Source organism: Moschus berezovskii, chromosome 2, assembly GCF_049115385.1.
Source record: "Moschus berezovskii isolate FMDL1 chromosome 2, NW_MosBer_1.0, whole genome shotgun sequence".
NCBI lineage: Eukaryota > Metazoa > Chordata > Mammalia > Artiodactyla > Moschidae > Moschus > Moschus berezovskii.
This window is the reverse complement of record NC_142461.1, coordinates 33209314-33231960: the sequence shown is the minus strand read 5'-3', so window position 1 is coordinate 33231960 and position 22647 is coordinate 33209314. Positions and strand designations below refer to the sequence as shown.

Here is a 22647-nt window from a genome sequence, read left to right as displayed (position 1 = left end):
GGCTCTTGACTCTTTAGATTTAAAATCTCAGGATGGAAAACCGAGTTTGCAAATGGTCTAGATTCCCTATCTTTATTCTTCAGCTTCTTCTCATACCATAAAATAGGACAAATTAAACTCATTTAAAGGTGGTTCTTCAATTAAGTATACTTCCAACTTTATTACTTTGATTTCTAAATCCCTAATTTCCTTATTTGCATTTCCTGGTTTCTGTTTTATCCAGAAGCACCACAGAGAAGATAATATCCCTGACCTTGTCCTATATCTTATGTTTGTGATCGAGTCTTAGAGCAATGCCACTGACAATTTGAGGTAGGACAGAGAATCTCTGAGGGAAGTTAAGAATGACTGCCTTGGCTATCCAGTTTTTTTTTTAATTGGAGTATAGTTGATTTCTTTTTTTTATAGTTAATTTTGGAGGGCTTCTCTGGTAGCTCAGTTGGTAAAGAAGCCGTCTGCAATGCAAGAGACTTGGGTTGAATCCGTGGGTCCAGAAGATCCCTTGAAGAAGGAAATGGCAACCCACTCCAGTATTCTTGCCTGGAAAATTCCATGGACAGAGGAGCCTAACGGGCTTATGGTCCATGGGGTCACAAGAGTTGGACACAACTTAGCAGCTAAACTACCACTGTAGTTGATTTATAATACTGTGTTAGTTTCAGGTGTACAGCAAAGGTGTACAGATGTATATACATATAATCACCTTTTTCCAAGACTTTTCCATATAGGCCATTGCAGAGTATTGAGTAGAGTTCCCTGTTCTATACAGCAGGTTCTTATAGCTATTTATTTTATATACAGTAGTGTGTATATGTTTTTTCCAGTCTCCCAATTTGTCCCTCCCTCTCTTATCCCTTAAGGGAGCATAAACAAAAACTGAGTAATTAATCCAAAGTAGATTATACCTAATTCCACATAAACATGGTAATTTCAGTTTGTAACCACTTTGTTCTTTCATATTTAGATCATCACATTTGTAGATACAGAAAATAAAATCGTATATCTAACCTAGGATGGCTTCCCATATATTTCATAAGGAAACAAGACATGATCTCTCAAAGCAACTGAATACACTTGGGAAATGTCCCTACCTGTCTTTAAATAGTGCACTGTTAATTCCTCTCCTACGAAGCAGGTCTTGTGGTCCGTAAGGTGTGTCTTTGCATTTAGAGTCTGTGTCACAGAGTAGGGTTTGCAGGAACGGGAAGAATCCAGTACTAGGAAGGTTTCGAGGTGCAAGGTAACCTGAAAGTAAAAAAAAAAAAAGCAAACAGTAATTAAATCACTATGCTGTTTCCTTGGGAAGGGAAAGAAGTGCAGTAACTATTTTGTGAAATTATCTTCTGGATTTTGACTGTTTGTGTCCCCTATGTATCAAAAGACTTTAAAATGCTCGTTGCCCCACAAATTTCTCTTCCTGGGATTTATTCTAAGGAACTAGCTGCAAGAATGTTTGCCAGAGTGTTAACAATAAATCCATATTATATTATCCATATAATAAAATACAACACAACCAATAAAAATGTCAAATAATATAGATATTTATAATACATTGCTAATTTAAAAGAGTAGATCAGAAAACAGTATGACCAGAATAGCCACAATTTTTTCAAAAATATATTTAAAAACCTGGAGCATATTTAAAAACCTGGAGCAGGACTTCCCTGGCAGTCCAGTGGTTAAGACTCTGTGCATCAAAACCACTAAGGGGAGTGGTTTTGATCCTTGGTCAGGAAACTAAGATTCCCACATGCCAGGTGGCAAGGTCAAATAAACAATAAATCAGTTTTAATAATAAAAATGAAAAATAAGTTCATTCTCTAAGTCTGTGAATTTGCTTTATTTCGTAAATAAGTTCATTTGTATCATTTCTTTTGAATTGAAGGAATTTTTTTTCCTTAGTGGTATATTTCACATGACCTCATTTACTTTCATTTGACTATATATTAACTATTTTTTCCTAAAATATACATATCTTCTTTTGTAATCAAAGGCATTATAAATGTAGCCAATCTTCCAGATACAGGAAATATTTTCTATGTCCTCAAAATTTAAAATTATGCTATACACACAATATTTTCTTCCTATTTAAAAACCAATAATAATGATATGAATGAATATGCAGATTTTCCCAAATGTTAAATACACAATTATTGTAGCAGTTAACAGGCTTTTGTAACCTTTAACATTTGCTTTATAAAATATGATGATGGCATACACGAGTTAAGACAATATGCAAGCTGTGAATTACAAATCTTTTCACAAAATTAGGTTTGGTACTAAAGCATTGGCTTCCTCCCTTTGGGGAATACAGATACAATGAATTTTCAAAAAAGGTTTAGAAACCATGAGGATAATTCTGACCAAAGACTGAAAAGTGAAACCTTAAGTTTCTCATGAACCTATTAAAATGAGTGGCAGTACAGATGTTTTCATTATAAACATAAAGAAGAATTTTTTTTAAAAAAAGAAAAACTAGTAAGAGCAATGAGGCTAAGTATGCATTATTAGTAGAAAGAATAATAAGTAGAAATTTAAGTAACTTAAATACAGATATATTAAAAAAATTGAAAATAAAAAGGAAGAGGTAGTATGAAAATTGACCAGGAAATAAGAAAACAGGAAACAAATGGACTGAAAGATGCAATAGTGTAGACTTTGAACATGGAGGAAAGAGCCAAAAGCCACGGAAAATGGGCAACCTCTAGAAGCCAGAAAACAGACCCTCCTAGAGCCTCCAGAAAGAATGTAGCCCTGCCAACACCTTTAACTCACAAAGACTAAATAAATCTTGGACTTCTGAATTCTAGAACGGTAACTTAATAAATTAGTGCTTTTTCTAAGTCACAAAGTTTGTGGTAATTTGTTACAGCAGCCACAGGAAAAACTAACACAATAAGACCAGTACAGAATAAAGTTTTGAAACTTCAAACGAAATCGGAAAGAAATCCACCAGACTACTCATGACTGCCTTCTAAGAAGCTTCTTTTTCTGACACCAGAAAGACCAGTGTCTTCCCTAATATTAAACAAGTGATAACTGGAGTGAAACTTCAGTGTTTTCATTGTAGCACAATTCCCTGAATAAGCTCAAGAGCAGCAAACTGCCTGTTAGTGGTTCACGTCACTCTGTCACAACATTCTGCCAAACAAGACCTCTACAGTTCTGCAGTGGAATTTCACCATGAATGGTAAGCCACCCTGTTACACAGATCCCTAGTCCATCTCAAGCACTTGCAGGGAGTCGTCAGAATGGAAGGCAGATAGAAAGGCTACAGATGATCCCTCTCCCCTAAAGCACTCATCAAGCAGATTGTGTGACTGACCTAGTGCTGAAAACAATGGCAGTTCAGCCGTAGGAACAGAGGAATAGAGGAAGAGAAGGGAAAAGATGTCAGGGGAAGATCTAGGAAGAGGTAGAATGTTACATCCAGTGTTACTTGTTCTGGAACTAATTGCAATTTGTAAATTATTAAAGAAAAATTTGAAAGAATTTAAACCTACAACATTCTTTGATGTGATTAATAATAGATACGCCTATTTTATAGGAAAATTCATTAAGGAATCTCTTCAGAAACAAGACCCTATTGTGTTCAAAAAGTATAGACAGTCCACATTTCGCAGTTTTTTGATAACTGATATTTAACCTGTTACAGTGGGCTCAAGGAAAAGAGGAACTGGCTGACGCGTGTACAAAGTTAACACAGTGTTGTCCAGAACATGAACTGTTGGAATTTTGTATTTTACCATCACCTTTTAACAAGAACCATATGCTCATGAAAATAAGAGAGTCTGTGGCAACAACAATAACACTGATTTATTAAGTACCTATTGTATCCCATGTAGCCATGAAATGTTATTACAGGGAATGGATGCAAACCAAACATTTTTAGTAGTAAACTACCAGTTAATTAAGCTTTTAACTAAATCGAATTTAGTTGTCATTGTTCTAAGAATGAAATAGGCATTATAAAACGATCCAGTTTAAGACTTTATAAAAAGATACTTTGTAAAGAATTATGATATCCATCTATACATCTATGTTTATCTAGAAAGAGGATCAAGTTTGGTTTTCCTTTCCCTTGCTGCACAAATGGCCTTATTCAGGACAATATTGGTGTGTGACATAATGTACAAATAAAAGCAGTAGTTGTCAAAGTGCAAGCCCTGGCCCAACAGAACCAGCATCACCTGGAAACTTATTAGAAATGAAAATTTGAGATCCTGCCTCAGATTTACTTAAGCAAAACCTTTGGAAATGGGGTCCAGCAATCTTTATTTTAACAAGCCCTCCAGGCAATTCTGATGCACATTAAAGTTTAAGAACAATAAGATTAGATTACTGACAGGCTTTATTTTCTTGGGCTCCAAAATCACTGCAGATGGTGACTGCAGCCATGAAATTAAAAGATGCTTACTCCTTGGAAGGAAAGTTATGACCAACTTAGACAGCATATTGAAAAGCAGAGACATTGCTGACAAAGGTCCATCTAGCTAAAGCTATGGTTTTTCCAGTAGTCATGTATGGATGTGAGAGTTGGACTATATAGAAAGCTGAGTGCCAAAGAATTGATGCTTTTGAACTGTGGTGTTGGAGAAGACTCTTGAGAGTCCCTTGGACTGCAAGGAGATCCAACCAGTCCATTCTAAAGGAGATCGATCCTGAATAGTCATTGGAAGGACTGATGCTGAAGCTGAAGCTCCAATAATTTGGCCACCTGATGAGAAGAGATGACTCATTTGGAAAGACCCTGATGCTGGGAAAGATTGAAGGCAGGAAGAGAACAGGATGACAGAGGATGAGATGGTTAGATGGCATCACCAACTTGATGGACAAGAGCTTGAGCAAGCTCCGGGAGTTGGTGATGGACAGGGAGGCCTGGCCTGCTGCAGTCCATGGGGTCACAAAGAGTCAGACATGACCGAGTGACTGAACTGAACTGAACATTAGATTGCAAACTTGTCCATTAGAGTTAGATAGTAAATATTTTAAGCTGTGGGCCATACTGGCTCCATCACAAATACTCAGCCCTGCCATTGTAGCATGAAAGCAGCCATAGACGATATACACATCAATGGGCCAGCTTAATTTATGAGAAAAGGCAATGGACTGGATTTGGTCCATAGGCTGTAGTTTGCTGAACCCCCAGGAGGATAACCTCTTACACATGTTCTTCTCCCTCTCCTGCCTCATTGATTTTTTAAAAAAATAATTATTTATTTTATTTATTTGGCTACAGCAGCTGTTCGCGAGGGACTCTCTAGTTGTCATGCATGGCCTTAGTTGTCCGCAGCATGTGGGATCCTAGTTCCCTGTTGTTCAGTCATTCAGTCATGTCTGACTCTTTGCGACCCATGGCCTCCAGTATGTCAGAATTCCTTGTCCTTCATTATCTTCTGGAGTTTCCTCAAACTCATGTCCATTGAGTCAATGATGCCATCCAACCATCTCATCCTCTGTCACCTCCTTCTCCTCATGTCCTCAATCTTTCCCAGCATCAGGGTCTTTTCAAATGAGTCAGCTCCTTGCATCAGATGGCCAAGTATTGGAGCTTCAGCTTCAGCATCAGTCCTTCCGATGTCTATTCTGGGTTGATTTCCTTTAGGGTTGACTGGTTGGATCTCCTTGCAATCCAAGGGACTCTCAAGAGTCTTCTCTAGTACCACAGTTCAAAAGCAACAATTCTTCAGTGCTCAGCCTTCTTTATGGTCCAACTCTCACATCCATACATGACACTGGAAACCCCATAGCTTTGACTGTATGGACATTTGTTGGCAAAGTGATGTCTCTGCTTTTGAATACACTGTCTAGGTTTGTCATAGTTTTTCTTCCAAGGAGTAAGCGTCTTTTAATTTCATGGCTGCAGTCACCATCGGCAGTAATTTTGTTGCCCAAGAAAATAAACTTTGTCACTGTTTCCATTTTCCCCCCACCTATTAGCCATGGGACCAGATGTCATGGTCTTAGTTTTTTGAATGGGATCAAACCTGCATCCCCTTCATTGGAAGGTAGATTCTTAATCACTGGACCACAAGGGAAGTCCCTCGTTCATTTCTTGCTTGCACGCATCCTCACTCCTTCTTTTCCTCTTCCCTTATCTCAACTAATCTACTTACTAGTCCCTTTTCTCTATTTCTCAGTCTTCCGTCTTTCCTTTCCACACACCACTTTCTTGTTTCCATTTCTTCTTTTCTCTCCTCCTCCCGCTACTGCCCTTTCTCTCACCTAGCCCTCTATCTCTTGACTCACTGATATAGCCACAAATGCATTTTTCCCAACATCTTCTCTTATTCTTTTTTCTTCTTCACCACTACAGAAGGATTTTTGCCCACTTCCATAATAAATTCAGGAGCTTGTTGCTCACTGGCACTGTCTACAGAAGTACTATTTTCTACTTATTGTATTCTTAGAGAAAGAAATGTCACAGCATTTTTGGTAATGAAGCTACTTCCATTTGACATCATTAGGCTCAGAAAGCATTCTGTAGGCTGCCTTGGTGACATTTGTAAATATTATAATAATGGTAGAACTGGAGAACTTCCACTGTGTTTCTTTGTGTTTTTCTCAAAGCAGGTCAGAACCCAACCTAGGTGATTTTTTGTGTTTTCAGGTGAAAGAAATTTGTTCTTTACCCTAGCGAAGAGGTGAATGATAAATTTTGGAATAAAATACTTTCTTTTAAAAATATGGAGTTATTCATTTGAAGGGTTATGTTTTTCTTAACTTTTTGGATACAAGGTCACGTTTGTAGAAAAAGTATCAGTCCTTCTAAGCAGGCAAGTGATAAGTTGCCTTGTGAAACACCATGGCAACAATCTGTCACCATGACAAGCACACAAAATAGGCCAAACATTTCTAGAAACATTACCTACAAATGATCAAATAACCTGATATAAATTAAACAAATATGAGAAAGAAAATGAATATCAGAAGTAAATATGTAATAATTTATTTAAGTCTTTTTTTTCTTCTAGTTTTTGAGCAAATTTTATTCTCAGTTACATTGTAAAAGACATATTGAAAATTATGAACGACATAAAACCTGACATTTCAAATTGTCAGGCACTACAGGACTGTCCTTGTTCTCCTCCACACGCGCTTTCCACTTAGAGGATCAGCTTGTCCTGATCCTGTTCCCCTGCCCATCACAAGGTAAAATCAAATATAGCGGATCTTTCTGACTTCACTCCTTCTGAAAAACTGCTTTTTTTTTCTTTTAACCTTCACGGCCCAGAGAGACCTTGCATACATGCATGCTAAGTCACTTTAATTGCCTCCGACTTTTTGAGACCCCATGGATTCTGGACCACCAGCCTCCTCTGTCTGTGGAAATCCCCAGGCAAGAATACTGGAGTGGATTGCCATCTCCTCCAGGTGATCTTCCTGACCCAAGGATTGAACCCACGTCTGCTGACATCTCCTGCCTTGCAGGCAGGTCTTTACCGCTGAGCCACCGGGGAAGCCATAGAGGCCTTAGCTTGGGGTTAAATACTGATAGGACTGAAAATCTTCAGAGATGTCAGCTCAATAAAATTGCCCTTTTGAAAGAATAAAGAATAAGTTATGTGAAAAAAAGAAAAGTTCTAACATATTTCTTAGCACAATGCTTGGCACATTGTAAGCAATTATTAATTATATTAAAAAATGAATCAATCAATAGATGTCTTACTGAGGGTCACAGTAAGACAGAATGATTTAGAATTTTAGGTCACATGAAAAACAAGATTCCAGGGATGGATCTAGAACTATATGACACAGGACAATAATGAAAAAAATTTTTTTTGTTCAGTTAAGTTTCAGTACATCTTGGAATGAACAGACTGAAACTTTGAAGAACAGGTACCACCTCTGGTTTTGCTGTTGATTCATTAAATTCCTGGGGCAAATTAATCTCTCTGTGTCTCTCTTTCACATCTACCAAATTGAGGATAATGGGCCTTGCCACCTCATGGGGCACAAGGAAGATTAATTGGATAAAGCTTGTGTAAAGTCCTATGAACGCTGAGGAAGGAAAGGCCACAAAGAATCATGAGTTACCAATGCTCACTGTTATTGCAACATTTGTCTAATTCACACACAGTGGCTAGGGCTCTGCTGTTCTGCCTGGCCTCTCATCTCTGTGTTGTGAACCAGTGGGTGGATAAGAGGATTGCATGACATGTTTCTTCCCCTAGTAATTCATAATGTGTACCTGTATCAACTGGCGTAGTGCTTCAATTACTGCATGCTCAGTGGGTGTGGTGCCATGACACATCCTTCCTAATTCTCCCCAGACAAGTCTTGCTTCACAAGCGCTTTCCCAAGTTCAAATCCATTGGCAAATGTAGACTGTTCCTGGCAGTGAGGGCTGAGGCACAATGCCTAATCCTTAAAGCGGTGGGTAAGGAGGTCCTATATACACACGGTTGGAGTCCGTATATGTCTAATGTCTAGAGCTCCAATACTTTGGCCACCTGATGTGGAGAGCCAACTCATTGGAAAAGACCCTGATGCTGGGAAAGATTGAAGACAGAAGGAGAAGAGGGTGAGGGTGGCAGAGGATGAGATGGTTGAATGGCCAATCAATTGAATTGAATCACCAATTTAATGGACATGAACTTGGGCAACTCCAGGAGATGATGAGGGACAGGGAGGCCTGGTGTGCTGCAATCCATGGAGTCACAAAGAGTCAGACACAACTTGGCAAGTGAACAAAAACAACCAACCGGCTAGAATTATGGAGAACAAGAACAGACTTTGGGTGACTGAGATGGCATTCTGCATGCTGGGATCCTTCCCACATCTGCCACACTCCCTGGAACTGCTTCTAAGAACCACAGTCAATGGATTTTGAAAGATGCAAAAAATGTCCCTGTGGAGACAATTTTGGGCTCCAGCTATGCCATTGCAGGCATGAGAGGAAGTGGGGAACAATTCCTGCCTGCTTTTTATCTTTGGCTTATTGCTATTATTATTTTTTAAGATAACAGGGTGAGGCAGTTTGGACTAGGGATATTGCAATCTCTTTGGATGTTATCTCTTCAGTCCTCAAAGTACACACTTGAGTTGATGGTCAGTCAAAAGGGCTCCATAACCCACATTACTAAGTTTCCAGAACAGAATGAACAGCTCTCCTTTCTGAATATTAAGGGGACTCTTCTGGGTGATGGCTTCCAAAGGGCATGGTCTGATCTATTCAAATCATAAACAAAATGATTTGATTGAAGGCTCGGACATACAACAGGAACACATATATGCTAGATAATAAACTCCCACAATGGACTGACTCTGGAGAAACTTAAAAGTAAGAATCTCCATAATACTATTAAAAAATATTCCCACTTGGCAAATAATGTTTAATTCTACAATTCATCTTGGGTGAGTGGGGTCTGTTTGTCCTGTTAGATGGCCTAACCATAACCAGTATTTTGCCTTTCTGAAACTTGTCTTTTAGGCAGAGGGACTCATAATTGCATTTTTTAAATCTCCCTGCCATGGCCATTCACAAACAGAATCTTGGCAACAGTTTTATTTGCTTCTAAGTTAAAGTTAAAAGAAAAAAAAAAATTAATCCTGACTCCTCATTTCATTGCAGGACATTCTTCCTACTAAGCTTAATTTCTTAATTCTCTCTGGATGTGGTTGACCAGGAGAAAGCCTTCTGGCCTCTGGGGCAGGGCTGATATGAAACTGGGTATACACTGGTATGACTGTGTGGATTGGTCACATCAAAAAGACCTGATACAGACGTGGGCTGAGAGCCACTGTGTTGAGCCACATCAGTTGCAGCCTTTCCCCTAAAATAAGCTCCCCTCCCACACAGACCCAGCAATATCAGCTAAAATTTAGCAAAAAGAGGGGGTACTCCAGAAGAGTGATATTTCTTCCAGCTCCACCACATCTGTTCTGACTTGTTCAGGAGTTCTGACTGTGCTAATTATTAACTACACTACATATCAGCCAGGTACCTGGGTGGTTAACCCACAAAGCCCGAACTGGAAGAATGAACTGAGGAACTGATTCTTCTCTCCATGTGATGTTGGGATTGGGAGAGTAGGAAGAAGGGGAGCATCAGGATTTCCATCAACTCTGAGACCAAATGAGTTTAGGAAAAATAATTTATTTCCTTTCTTTTTCTTGTTTCTTAAGGTCGCACTGGCTCCTATCCTGAGAACGAATGTTCCATGGGGAAACAGTGCCTTAACCCATTTTCTCACGAACTCCTAACTGAAAAGTGACCTGGAACTGGAAAGATTTCCCCCTAACCCCCACCCGCCACTTCCAGGAGTGTAATTTTTATATAATGAAATGTATTGGCTTTGAGTCTCACTGTACTGAAATTCCCTTCACCAAGTTAGCTTAGATAGAGTAATTCAGCAAACACCCTAGTATTTATTTGTGGGAGTCCATTACAACTGTGTATTACAACCGTGGGAGTCCTTCAGCAAAACCTAAGCCACTGTTTGGAGAAGGGAATTTCATTCCAGAAGGGTTTAGGAAGGCTTTTAAAAGTACACACTCTATAACGGAAAAAAATAAGGTAATGAGGAAATCTGAATGAGAACAAACAAAGATTAAGAAAAAAACAGAATCAGCACATAATAGGTGACAAAAGTCTGTATATTATTAGAGGTGGACCACAAATTTGAGCCTGAATGTCCTAAGGAACTGAAAGAAATGATCATTTAGCCAGTTCACAGTATTAATAAAAATAAATAAATGCTTTGGGAGAGGTACAGCTTTCCCTATATTGAGAGAAATACTAACTCTCAGGCATCAAGAGCTATACTTCAGTAGGTCCTAGTGCATTTGCTCCCACCCAGCACAGGAGCATCTTTGAAAGTGACTAAACATCCAGTAACCCATCCTTAATGGTGAGTGACTGAGAAACCCTGAGAGTGTTTGCCAGTAAGCGGCAAAGACTAGGGAGAAACTGAGGAACTGAGCTCCCTTTACCACTTAGTAACAGAGGTCATTTCCAAGTTGGGGTACCATCATCATAGTACTGGTGTACAAAATACTGATTAAGGCAATAAAAATAGCATAAAGCTGTTTGGTGTTAGATAGAAACATATCCCCTGCAAACTCTCCCCCAAATCTTTGCTTATCTGATAACTGGGTTAAGTTCTGAGTTAACTTTTAGGAATTACTTTTTAGGAATTACTCTTGTGAGTGAAGTACAGGACAGGAACAAGAGTTTAAAATTATCCTTTTTAATCCTAGCTTTGCAAGTGATTTACTATGTAACCATGAGTCATTTCCTCACTTATGCAGGAAAAATAAATCTGGATACCTATTCATCATAACTATTACAAGTAGAAGAATCTCCTATAAAATGTGATTAGCCATGTTGAAGCATTAAGCACTTAAGATGAAAATTATGTTTGAAAATTAAAACGTGATCTCAATAACCCATTAAGAGTTATGACATGGAGAAAAGAACTTCAGTTGTCATCTGTATAGAAGTATGCTACTAATTTTTTTTTAATTCAGAAATCTGATTCAGTTATTATCACAGAGAATTTTGTGCGTTACAGTATAAGAATAAAAGTCAGAGCAATACATTGCTAGGAGCATTGTACAGAAAAGAATTAGGTCTTATAAAGGCAAAACTTAGTAACTTCTCTGCTTCAATAGATGGCCTTGGGAAGAATAGGATCTGATCACAGGTTCCAAATCTGATCATTCCTCAACAGCTTATTTAATATTCACATCTTTGGTATTCATATTACATCGATTTACAAAGGATTCTTATGACAACCTGCCAGTGGAAAATGTATGTCACAACCTTTTCTTTCAAGCAGTGCTGTTGACAAGTAGCAGTCTCATCTTCTTGTCAAACTTGACTTTCTCCTAAGCCAAAGATTCTCTTACTAAGACTTCTGCCAATCACAAAGAGACAACTTAGGTGATCCGTGGCTTGCTTCGTAACCCACAACATATTAATGGCCTTCTCCCTCCCTCTCTGTAGAACAATTTTTCATCAAAGCCACTGTCTCATTAGGAGAGAAAAGAGAAAAATTCCCCAGTGGCATTTTCCTAAGTTGTAGAGTCAAAAATATTAACATAGCAATTAGTATTTTCCATTTTTTCTAAGAAATAAAGTTCTTTTTTTCTGAAAAGAATGTACCTCAGAAAAATAGAATTGAAATCATGAAATGCCATTTTCCACCTATCAGATAGGCCAAAGTTTAAAAAGTCTGACCACACCAAGTGTTGGAGAGGATATGCTGCAGTGGGAGCTCTCATCCCATGGTGGGAAAGAAGTATGTTAGTAAAGCTACACTGTGGAAGTGCAGCAATGCAGGAGACCAGGGTTTGATCCCTCGGTTGGGAAGATCCTTTGGAGAAGGGAACAGCAATCAATCCACTCCAGGAATCTTGCCTGGAGAATTCCATGGACAGAGAAGCTTCAGGGGCTAGAGTTGGTGGGGTCACAAAGAGTTGGACACAACTGAGTGACTAACACACACACACACTGTGGAAAGCATCTGGCCACATTCAACATCATTGAAAATATGCATAGCTCTAGGAATATATGCTTGGAGAAGGCAATGGCACCCCACTCCAATACACTTGCTGGAAAGTCCCATGGATGGAGAAGCCTGGTAGGCTGCAGTCCATGGGGTCGCTCAGAGTCAGACACGACTGAGCGACTTCACTTTCACTTTTTACTTTCATGCTTTGGAGAAGGAAATGGCAACCCATTCCACTATTCTTGCCTGGAGAATCCCAGGGATGGCGGCGCCTGGTGGGCTGCCGCCTATGGGGTCGCACAGAGTCGGACACGACTAAGGCGATTTAGCAGCAGCAGCAGCAGGAATATATGCTAGACCACATGTGCACACGTGCTGCTGCTTCTGCTAGACCACATGTGCACACGTGCACAGAGACATAAAAGAATATGCATCACATACCATCAAATAAATAAAATGAAGAACTGATATCATCAAGGCCAAGGATAAGTAGATTGTGATATATCTATGCATGGAGTACATGGTCAAACTGAATACACTAAGGTTGTATAAATCAACAGAAATAAACATATAAAATGCAATACTGAGGCAAAACATAATGTCCAGCTTCAAAAGTATGACACTAAAGGATGCTAGAGTGGGGTACCATTTATGTAAATGTTAAAATCCTGTGGTCAAAAGGCATAAACTTCCAGTTATAAGATAAACAAGTCCTGGGGATATAATATATAGCATGGTGACTATAGTTAACAATATTTTATTGTAAAACTGAAAGTTTCTAGCTAAGTAGATCTTAAAAGTCCTTATCACAAGAAAAACAATTTGTAACCATGTGAGGCAAGGGATGTTAACTCCTTGTGGTGATCATTTCGCAATATAAACATATATTGTGCCATTATGCTACATAACTGAAACTAATATATCAACTATATCTCAGTAAAACTTGGAAAAACACTTATAGTTATGCCAGGAGACATATAAGATAAAGGTTCAGGTAGCACTGTTCATAACAGAAAAAGAAGTAAAAGAACCACTTAATATGCCAGGAAGGAAATTAGCAGAAACAGTTTTATGCAAAGAATTATAGAATTGTCCCTGATTCCTGATAATGTCCAATTCAGAACAAAGCCCTGCTTCCTAGGACCTGCCTCAATTATCGCCCAAAGTCTAAATCCTACAATAAGTTCTCTTTTACACTCTCACTGAGACATAACCACGGTTCCTCATGGCATGTACTCTCCCTAGTTACAAGGATTAATAAAGTCAGCTTCTCCAACAACAACAAAATTAAATGAAGACCAGAAATCATGAAAGCTTTTTTTCTTCTTAAAAGCAGGAAAATAATATAATGTAGTCAGATATAAAAACACGTAGTAGAAAATATAATATAAGCATGGGAATGTTACACACTGGGTTAATGACAATGGTTTCCTTTAGGAAGGGAAGGAAGGAGACAGAAAGGAAGGGAGAGAAAATGATGCTGGAGGTTTACACAGGCCCTCAATGGTACCTTAGGATTTGATCTCTTTTAAACAACAACCAAAAAATTCTGAAAAATATGACATAAAAATGCTAGGGTTTGATAAAGTTAAGTAGTGGATATGTAAATGTGTCTTTTTTTTTTCTTCCCAATGGGTTTTGAATACTTCACACCTTTATTTTAATGATAATATGCTGGAATTACATCAGATTCAGATACTACTAAGAGACTAAAACACCACCACCACCACGTTAGGGTTGAACTAGGGGGTTTTCCCAGGTGGCACAGTGATAAAGAGTCCACCTACCAAGCAGGAGATGTAGGTTCAATCTCTAGGTCAAGAAGACACCCTGGAGAAGGAAATGGCAACCCACTCCACTATTCTTGCCTGGGAAATCCCATGGACAGAGGAACCTGGTGGCCTACGGTCTATGGAATTGCAAAAGAGTCAGACATGACTTGCAAAAGAGTCAAACACAACTTAGCAACTAAACAACAGCAATGAGGAGGTTTTAGTTACTAAAGTACCAGAGAAAACTCATTATATTGCAATTTTACCCACAAGCCAGTTTAAAAATAGCTTAAAGCAATGCTCTTTGAATTGACAAATTCCATCCACTTTTTGTAAATGTTGTAACTCACTGACCTAGGTTTTTTGCTTACTGTCCTTGCCCTGTGTATTATGATACTAGTTGGAAATCTCTTTCTGAGAGGCATGGCTAATTCATAACTCATTAAATGCATGACTCTAAACTGTTCCTTATATATTACCTCCATGCTACATTGAGCATCATCTGCTATTGTGTTTACTCCATTACCAAGCTTAATTAAGTCCTTCAAGTTTCTCATAATCCTCCAAACATGTTTGGCAAATATGTATCATTTATTTGCATTGCTTCTGAATTATTAATAAATATGTTTTTAAATTGTTTATAGGTTTCTAAAATTCATCTCACTCTTTAAACTGATTGCCGTGCTCTCTACATTTTTGCTTACCTTATCTGGTTTTTGGAACTCTCCTGGGACCTTTTATCTACTATAAAGTTATGAAACTGAAAAGTGACAGTGTTAGTCGCTCAGTTGTGTCCGACTCTTTGCAACCCGAAGGACTGGATTCTGCCAGTCTCTACTGTCCGTGGGATTCTCCAGGCAAGAATACTGGAGTGGATTGCCATGCCCTACTCCAGGGGATCTTCCCCACCTAGGGATCAAATATGAGTCTCCTACTTTGAGGGCTATTCTTTACCATCTGAGCCACCAGGGAGCCTCACTATTAAGTTATACTGCAACTTATTTAAAGAACTCTACATTCTGAGCCTTGTGGGAAGATCACAACAGAGTGCCAACCACTGGCTTTCCCAACTGCAAATATTTAGTTAATTATTTCAAGGAATTGCAGCAGGTTCAGTTCAGTTCAGTTCAGTCGCTCAGTCGTGTCCAACTCTTTGCGACCCCATGAATCACAGCATGCCAGGCCTCCCTGTCCATCACCAACTCCCGGAGTTCACTCAAACTCATGTCCATCAAGTCAGTGATGCCATCCAGCCATCTCATTCTCTGTCGTCCCCTTCTTCTCCCGCCCCCAATCCTTCCCAGCATCAGAGTCTTTTCCAATGAGTCAACTCGTCGCATGAGGTGGCCAAAGTATTGGAGTTTCAGCTTTAGCATCAGTCCTTCCAATGAACACCCAGGGCTGATCTCCTTTAGAACGGACTGATTGGATCTCCTTGCAATCCAAGGACTCTCAAGAGTCTTCTCCAGCACCACAGTTCAAAAGCATCAGTTCTTCGGCAATCAGCTTTCTTCACAGTCCAACTCTCACATCCATACATGACCACGGGAAAAACCATAGCCTTGACTAGATGGACCTTTGTTGGCAAAGTAATGTCTCTGCTTTTTAATATACTATCTAGAAAGACATAATTTATTAAAACTATACCAAGTGAGCTGCTTGGGAAGTCATTTCTTTTTCTTGCTAAAAGAAAAATGTGCTCACACCTAATGTGAATTCCCAGCATCTCTCTCCTCACATTTTAGAAGCAGGTTAGCCATTAGCCAGCTGGCAGCTCTTTAAAGATATTCTCACAATTACTGGTAAATGATATAACTTTATTAGTGAGTCAGTTTCATTCTGCAATCTCTTCAGATTTTTTTAAATGATAACCAAGTTAAGCAAGGCTATTTCAATTCCCCAGACTCTTATAGCTTTCACTACCACTCAGGTCAGTGGTCTCCACCATCATGCAGACAAGAGTAGTACAAGATCATGAAGCACAGTGTTTAGCCTGGACTATCTGGGTCAGAACTGACCTAAGAGATTTTACCACATGGACGCCATCATGGAATTCCTGTTACTCTTTTAAACTGTGGGGAGTTTTGTCTTTAAATCCCTCCTTAAGCTTATGCAGCCCCAGATGATAAGTTCCTTTTTTGCTATCCATTCTTGGGTAATATTGTTCCTATATGCATTTCTATATCAGCAATACAACATTGTTACTCATTCACTCAATCAGCCTGCAGATGACCAGCAAACACCTTGTATGTACACAACACAGAAATGTTATTGGTGGCCAAGAGACCTGTAACTGTCTCTACCGTAATGTCCCTCTCATTAGAGAGACTAATGAGAGATATGAAAAAAGCATAGAGTTCATCATGTTAGCAAAATGAACCCTGGTCACCCCATCTTTATTTTGGGGCTTTAATACCTGAGAATTATATCCAATTGAATCAGCAACCTCCAGGCAATTTATCCCTTCTTTTGTATTTTGGAACTGCCCTTCCAGGATTAGACTTTCTGAGGCAACAATAAAATTAAATTCTTCTCATAAATCCAATAATTAAAATAAACTGGGATGAGAATCATCTCATGAACTAGGTGAGTATTATAGTGCATTTTGTTTCTTCCTCCTTGTCCCTTCTTAAGTATATTCAGTGAACTTCAAAGAAGCCCTTTTTGTGTCAGAGGCAAGCAGATGCTTTTTGTCTTAGCCTAAGGACTCAGAGAGAAACAGAAGGATGTGAAAAATCTTCAAGTGCTTTCAGAGATGATAGATAACAAAAATTGCCTTCCTCACACTATCCTGTCTTCCCAATTCAATTTCTGGAAAAGGTGAAAGAAACACAATCCAGTTGTATAACGCACGAGAAAATCCTTCTGTAGACAGTGGTGGGTTTCTTTCCAGAAAAAGGTGACAGTATGTGAAACTGAAAAATTAAAACTTGAAAATCACAGCACTTTCTTTCTGGCTCTGAGACAATAAAGTATAAATGAGGGGGCCTTACTAAATATTCAATATCAAATCCTCATTTCCAGGCCTGAGGATATTGATGAATAATAGAAATGAAACATGGAAGATATCTGAAAGTTCATAATGATCTCCAAGATCATTAAACAAGATTGATGTTTGCTATTTGCTATGACCAGTAAGTTCTCTTGGCAAAACTCTGTAAGCCTTTGCTCTGCTTGATTTTGTACGCCAAGGACAAGTTTGTCTGTTACTCCAGGTATCTCTTGATTTCCTACCTTTGCATTCCAGTCCCCTATGATGAAAAGGACATCTTTTTTGGGTGTTAGCTCTAGAAGGTCTTGTAGGTCTTCACAGAACTTCAGCTTCTTCAGCATCATGGCAAATAGATGGGAAAACAATGGAAACAGTGACAGACTTTATTTTGAGGGGCTCCAAAATCACTGCAGATGGTGATTGCAGCCATGAAATTAAAAGATGCTTGCTCCTTGAAAGAAAAGCTATTACCAACCTAGACAGCGTACTAAAAAGCAGAGACATTATTTTGCCAACAAAGGTCTATCTAGTCAAAGCTATGGTGCTTCCAGTAGTCATGTATGGATGTGAGGGTTGGACTATAAAGAAAGCTGAGCACCAAAGAACTGATGCTTTTGAATTGTGATGTTGGAGAAAACACAAGAGTCCCTTGGACTACAAAGAGATCAAACCAGTCCATTCTAAAGGAAATCAGTCCTGAATATTCATTGGAAGGACTGTTGCTGAAGCTGAAACTCCAATACTTTGGCCACCTGATGTGAAGAACTGACTCATTTGAAAAGACCCTGATGCTGGGAAAGATTGAAGGCAAGAGGAGAAGGTGACAACAGAGGATGAGATGGCTGGATGGTATCACTGACTCAATGGACATGACTTTGAGCAAGCTCTGGGAGTTGGTGATGGACAGGCATGCCTGGCATGCTGCAGCCCATGGGGTCGCAAAGAGTCGGACAAGACTGAGTGACTGAACTGAAGTGAAGATTGATGTGATTTCACTGACTGCTTGCTATGCTTAAAGGAATAGTTAATTTCTTGCAATTCAACATTAGTTTTTCCTGATCATTGTCCCTATTGTTTTATGTCATTCAAGTCAACAAAATGAGTTTCCAGTTTTTATTTAATGCTACTAGGCATACACCAATTTCTTCATAAGCATCAGACTTAAAAAGAAAAATAACTCCTTTTGGGAACAATGCACAGATCTTATTTTGTGTTCTTTAATGAAATGTATAGGGAAAAAAATAATAGAATTAAACTCCAAGCAAGAGACTGCCAACATTTTTAAAAGGTGAGGAAATCAGGTACAATATAAAAAATCAGGAAGAAATAAGTCAGATGTACCAAAAGGATTAACATCAAAATACTGCTTGGGGCAGGATTATGGATAACTGGATGGCTACCATTTATTGTATTCCTAATATGTGTTTCTTCATATATTGTTTCTTATTTTTATAACAGCTCTGCTGGGTGGAGACTTTTTCCTTATAACATGTAGTAACTTAGATAGACTATTTTGCATGAATTTGCAAGGCTTGTTTTGCATCTTTAGTTACAAAACATTTTTCCAGCTTGCTTATGGGAAAATGAGGTCTATCATTAGTAACTTCTAGTGTGACTTTTAAAATCTCCTTTAAAAAACTAAAGTGGAACCCCTTTTTTGAGATGTAACTAGATGAGTCTGAACTTTAAAAGGATCTATCACAGAACTAAGACTGGAGGAGGAATTGGCAACCCACTCCAGTACTCATGCCTGGGAAATTCCATGGATATAGGAGCCTGGTGGGCCACAGTCCATGGGGTCACAAAGAGTTCGACATTACTGAGAGACTGAGTATTCATGCAGCATAGAACTAAAACATATTCCTAACTATCAAAATGCTTTAAAAGTAAGCATTTATAAATCTAAAAAACAACTACCCTGGGCTATTTAAAAGAGAAACATTACTTAGTTACACTTTATAGATTAAAAAGAGAGACATTGCCAGAGTCAATGACATGCCAGAGGCAACCCAGTCAGTGGCCTTAAGGAATATTCATTCCTTCCCATGTCCAGTGGGATGATCCATTGGGAAGTCAAGATTTTGTTTTAAGTGTCCTATTCCACTCAAAGCTCCAGTTTTCTACTTGCTGCAGTAACTGAAGTTTCGTATAGACAGTAGTAGAATTACCCAGTAACCCTTAAAAGGAGTAGTTGTTAATCAAGCTTTTCTTTCCTTTCACCTCGGAATCATGTCATTTAAAATCTTTTCTGGACCAGTTCTAGGATGTTCCTATTCCTATTAGTTAATTGAAGAACGAGAATTAGTTGATTGAAGTTGAGAATTGTTTGGTTTATCATTAATTTTTGCTTCCTACACTAATCTTGGTTTTAAGGTGCCAATTTCAGTCCAGAAAAAGGAAGATATCAATTATCTTGTCTAAATTTTTTTGTTGTGCATATTTATATTCAAAAGCTCCAGTTAAGATTTATCTTCATTAGCTCTCTTTAGTCTCCTTCCCTTCACTTCTTGACAAAACAAATAAAAATTCAGGAGGGAAGGATTTGATTTAGTTTCCCCCTAAATAAAAGTAAATTTAAAGCAGTGGGCTGCTTTGGCATACATTGTTGCTTTATAATTCATCAGAGATAAGGGAGGTCCTAAGATAGCAGAGGAATAGGATGGGGAGACCACTTTCTCCCCTACAAATTCATTGAAAGATCATTTGAACGCTGAGCAAATACCACAAAACAACTTTTGAACACTGGCGGAGGACACCAGGTACCCAGAGAGGCAGCCCATTGTCTTCAAAAGGGGGTAGGACAAAATATAAAAGAAAAAACAAAAGACAGAAGAGTTAGGGATGGAGACCCGTCCCAGGAAGGGAGTCTTACAAGAGAAGTTTCCTAACACCAGGAAACCCTCTAACTGGCGGGTCTGTGGGGAATATTGAAATTTCAGAGAGCAACATAACCGGGAGGAAATAAATAAATAAAACCCACAGATTGAATGCCTAACTGCAACTCCCAGTGGAGAAGTAGCCCAGATGCTCGCGTCCACCACAAGCGGGGCCTCAGTCCAGTTCAGCAAGCAGGGGCTGAACTGGGAGGCATGGGCTGCATTGCTTAGGGTAAGGACCGGGCCTGAATGCCCTGAGGGCAATCTGAGGGAGCTAACATGAGATAGCAACCCAAACTGTGGGATAGCCAGAGAGAAAAATAAAGAGGAAAGAGAGAGAGAGAACTTTCCTGCGAAAAGCTCTAACCTAAGGAAGGCACTGCCTGGCCTGCTCACAAAACAAAGGACTGAGAGAATACCAGAGGACAGCTAGTCAACTGTGGACTGGCCCATCCCCCGCTGGAGGCAGGGAAGCAGGCCATCGACAGCCAGAGGTGGAAGGCAAGGGGCAAACTCAGCCCCAGAGACAGCATCCCCTACCAAACTCCGAGCAAGCTCCCAGTTGCTAACTAAGTTTTCCTGGGATCCTGGACAGTTGACATCCATCAGGTGGGTCACAGCTAGAGATCAGCACCCCAGAAGAGACACCCGGCACACCTGAGATGGTGCTCCTGCTGCACACCCAGGAAACCGAGCGGCTCGGACTGGGGAGGTGATAAGAAGCACTGACCAGCTGGGAAGAGTGAGCTTGCCAAGCACCTGATCACCTGAGCTGCTTGGACATGGGAAGGGCACAAAACGCAGGCCCAGTAGAGCCTTTGTGGAGTACCCAAGAACCTGAACCCAAGCAGCATAGATCTGGGAAGTGCACGCAACGCAGGGCCTGCTTTAGACAGTTCCCCGGCAGAGCAACCTGGAACCTGAGCAGTGTAGACCGGGAAAGCACACATGCTGTGAGCTGGGGCAAACCCAGTGTGGCCCAGATACTGCGAGCACTCCCCACACACACCAGTGATATTTGTTTGCAGTGTTCCTCCCTCCCCGCAGCACAAGTGAACAAGCGAGCCTAAATAAGTAACCGCTCTCACCCGCTTGTGTCAGGGCACAAGTTAGATACTAAAGAGACTTGTAAACAGAGGAAGCCAAAATAAACAAAGAAGAGGGAACGGCTTTGGAAGTGACAGGTGCAACAGATTAAAACCCTGTAGTTAGCACTGGTTCCATTGGAAGGGACCTATAGACTTGAGTAGAATATAAGGTGGAACAAGGAACTATCTGAAACTGGACTGACCACACACTGCCCTCAACAGCTCCAGAGAAATTCCTAGATATATTTTACTATTATCATTTTTCAATTTGTTAAATTTTTAAAATTTTTAAGTTCTTTATTACTCCTTTAATTTTCATTTTTAAAACCTACTATTACCTTGGGGGGGGAAGACCCTACTTTTAAAGCAAATTTCATATTTTTTATGCAACTTTTGTGATTTTTTTTTTTAATATTGTATTTGTGAGAGTCTAATTGGAAGGACTGATGCTAAAGCTGAAACTCCAATACTTTGGCCACATCATGCGATGAGTTGACTCACTGGAAAAGACTCTGATGCTAGGAAAGGTTGGGGGCGGGAGGAGAAGGGGACGACAGAGAATGAGATGGCTGGATGGCATCACCGACTCTGTGGACTTGAATTTGAGTGAACTGCGGGAGTTAGTGATGGACAGGGAGGCCTGGCATGCTGTGATTCATGGGGTCGCGGAGAGTCGGACACGACTGAGCGACTGAATTGAACTGAACTGAACCTCTACTCTAGATTTTTAACCTTTAAGAATCCAATCTTCAGTACCCATTTTTACCTAGGAGTGTGATTACTGGCTTGATTGCTCTCTCCCTTTTTGACTCTCCTTTTTCTCCCCTTCACCTCTATCTCCTCCCTCCCCTTCTCTTCTCTACCCAACTCTGTGAATCTCTTTGGGAGTTCCGGGCTGTGGACAGCACTTAGGGAACTGATCACAAGCTAGATTGGTCTCTCTCCTCTTTGACTCCCCCTCCTCTCCTCCTGGTCACCTCTATCTCCTTCGTGCCTCTTCTCTTCTCTATGGAACTCTGTGAACCTCTCTGAGGGATCCAGACAGCAATCAATTACCTATTTGCTCTCCACTGTCTGTGGTATTTATTTACAGTAACAGAATAATAGTGGGAGACTTTAATACCCCACTCACACTTATTGATCGATCAACTAAGCAGAAGATTAGCAAGGAAACACAAACTTTAAATGATACAATGGACCAGTTAGACCTAACTGTTATCTATAGGACATTTCACCCCAAAACAATGAATTTCACCTTTTTCTCAAGTGCACACAGAACATTCTCCAGGATAGATCACATCCTGGGCCATAAATCTAGCCTTGGTAAATTCAAAAAAAATGAAATCATCTCAACCATCTTTTCTGATCAAAATGCAGTAAGATTAGATGTCAACTACAGGAAAAAAAAACTATTAAAAATACAAACATATAGAGGTGAAACAACACATTTCTGAATAACAAACA

General features: G+C 39.6%; 1 protein-coding gene across 1 annotated transcript in view; it reads right to left on the bottom strand.

Annotated features, from left to right (window-relative positions):
• ABCA12 (ATP binding cassette subfamily A member 12) overlaps positions 1–22647 on the bottom strand; it is a 207109-nt gene that overhangs the window by 135845 nt on the left and 48617 nt on the right. The window contains exon 3 of the mRNA XM_055398430.2: positions 1092–1245. Coding sequence (XP_055254405.2) covers positions 1092–1245 — 154 coding nt within the window. The remainder of the gene's footprint in view (positions 1–1091; positions 1246–22647) is intronic.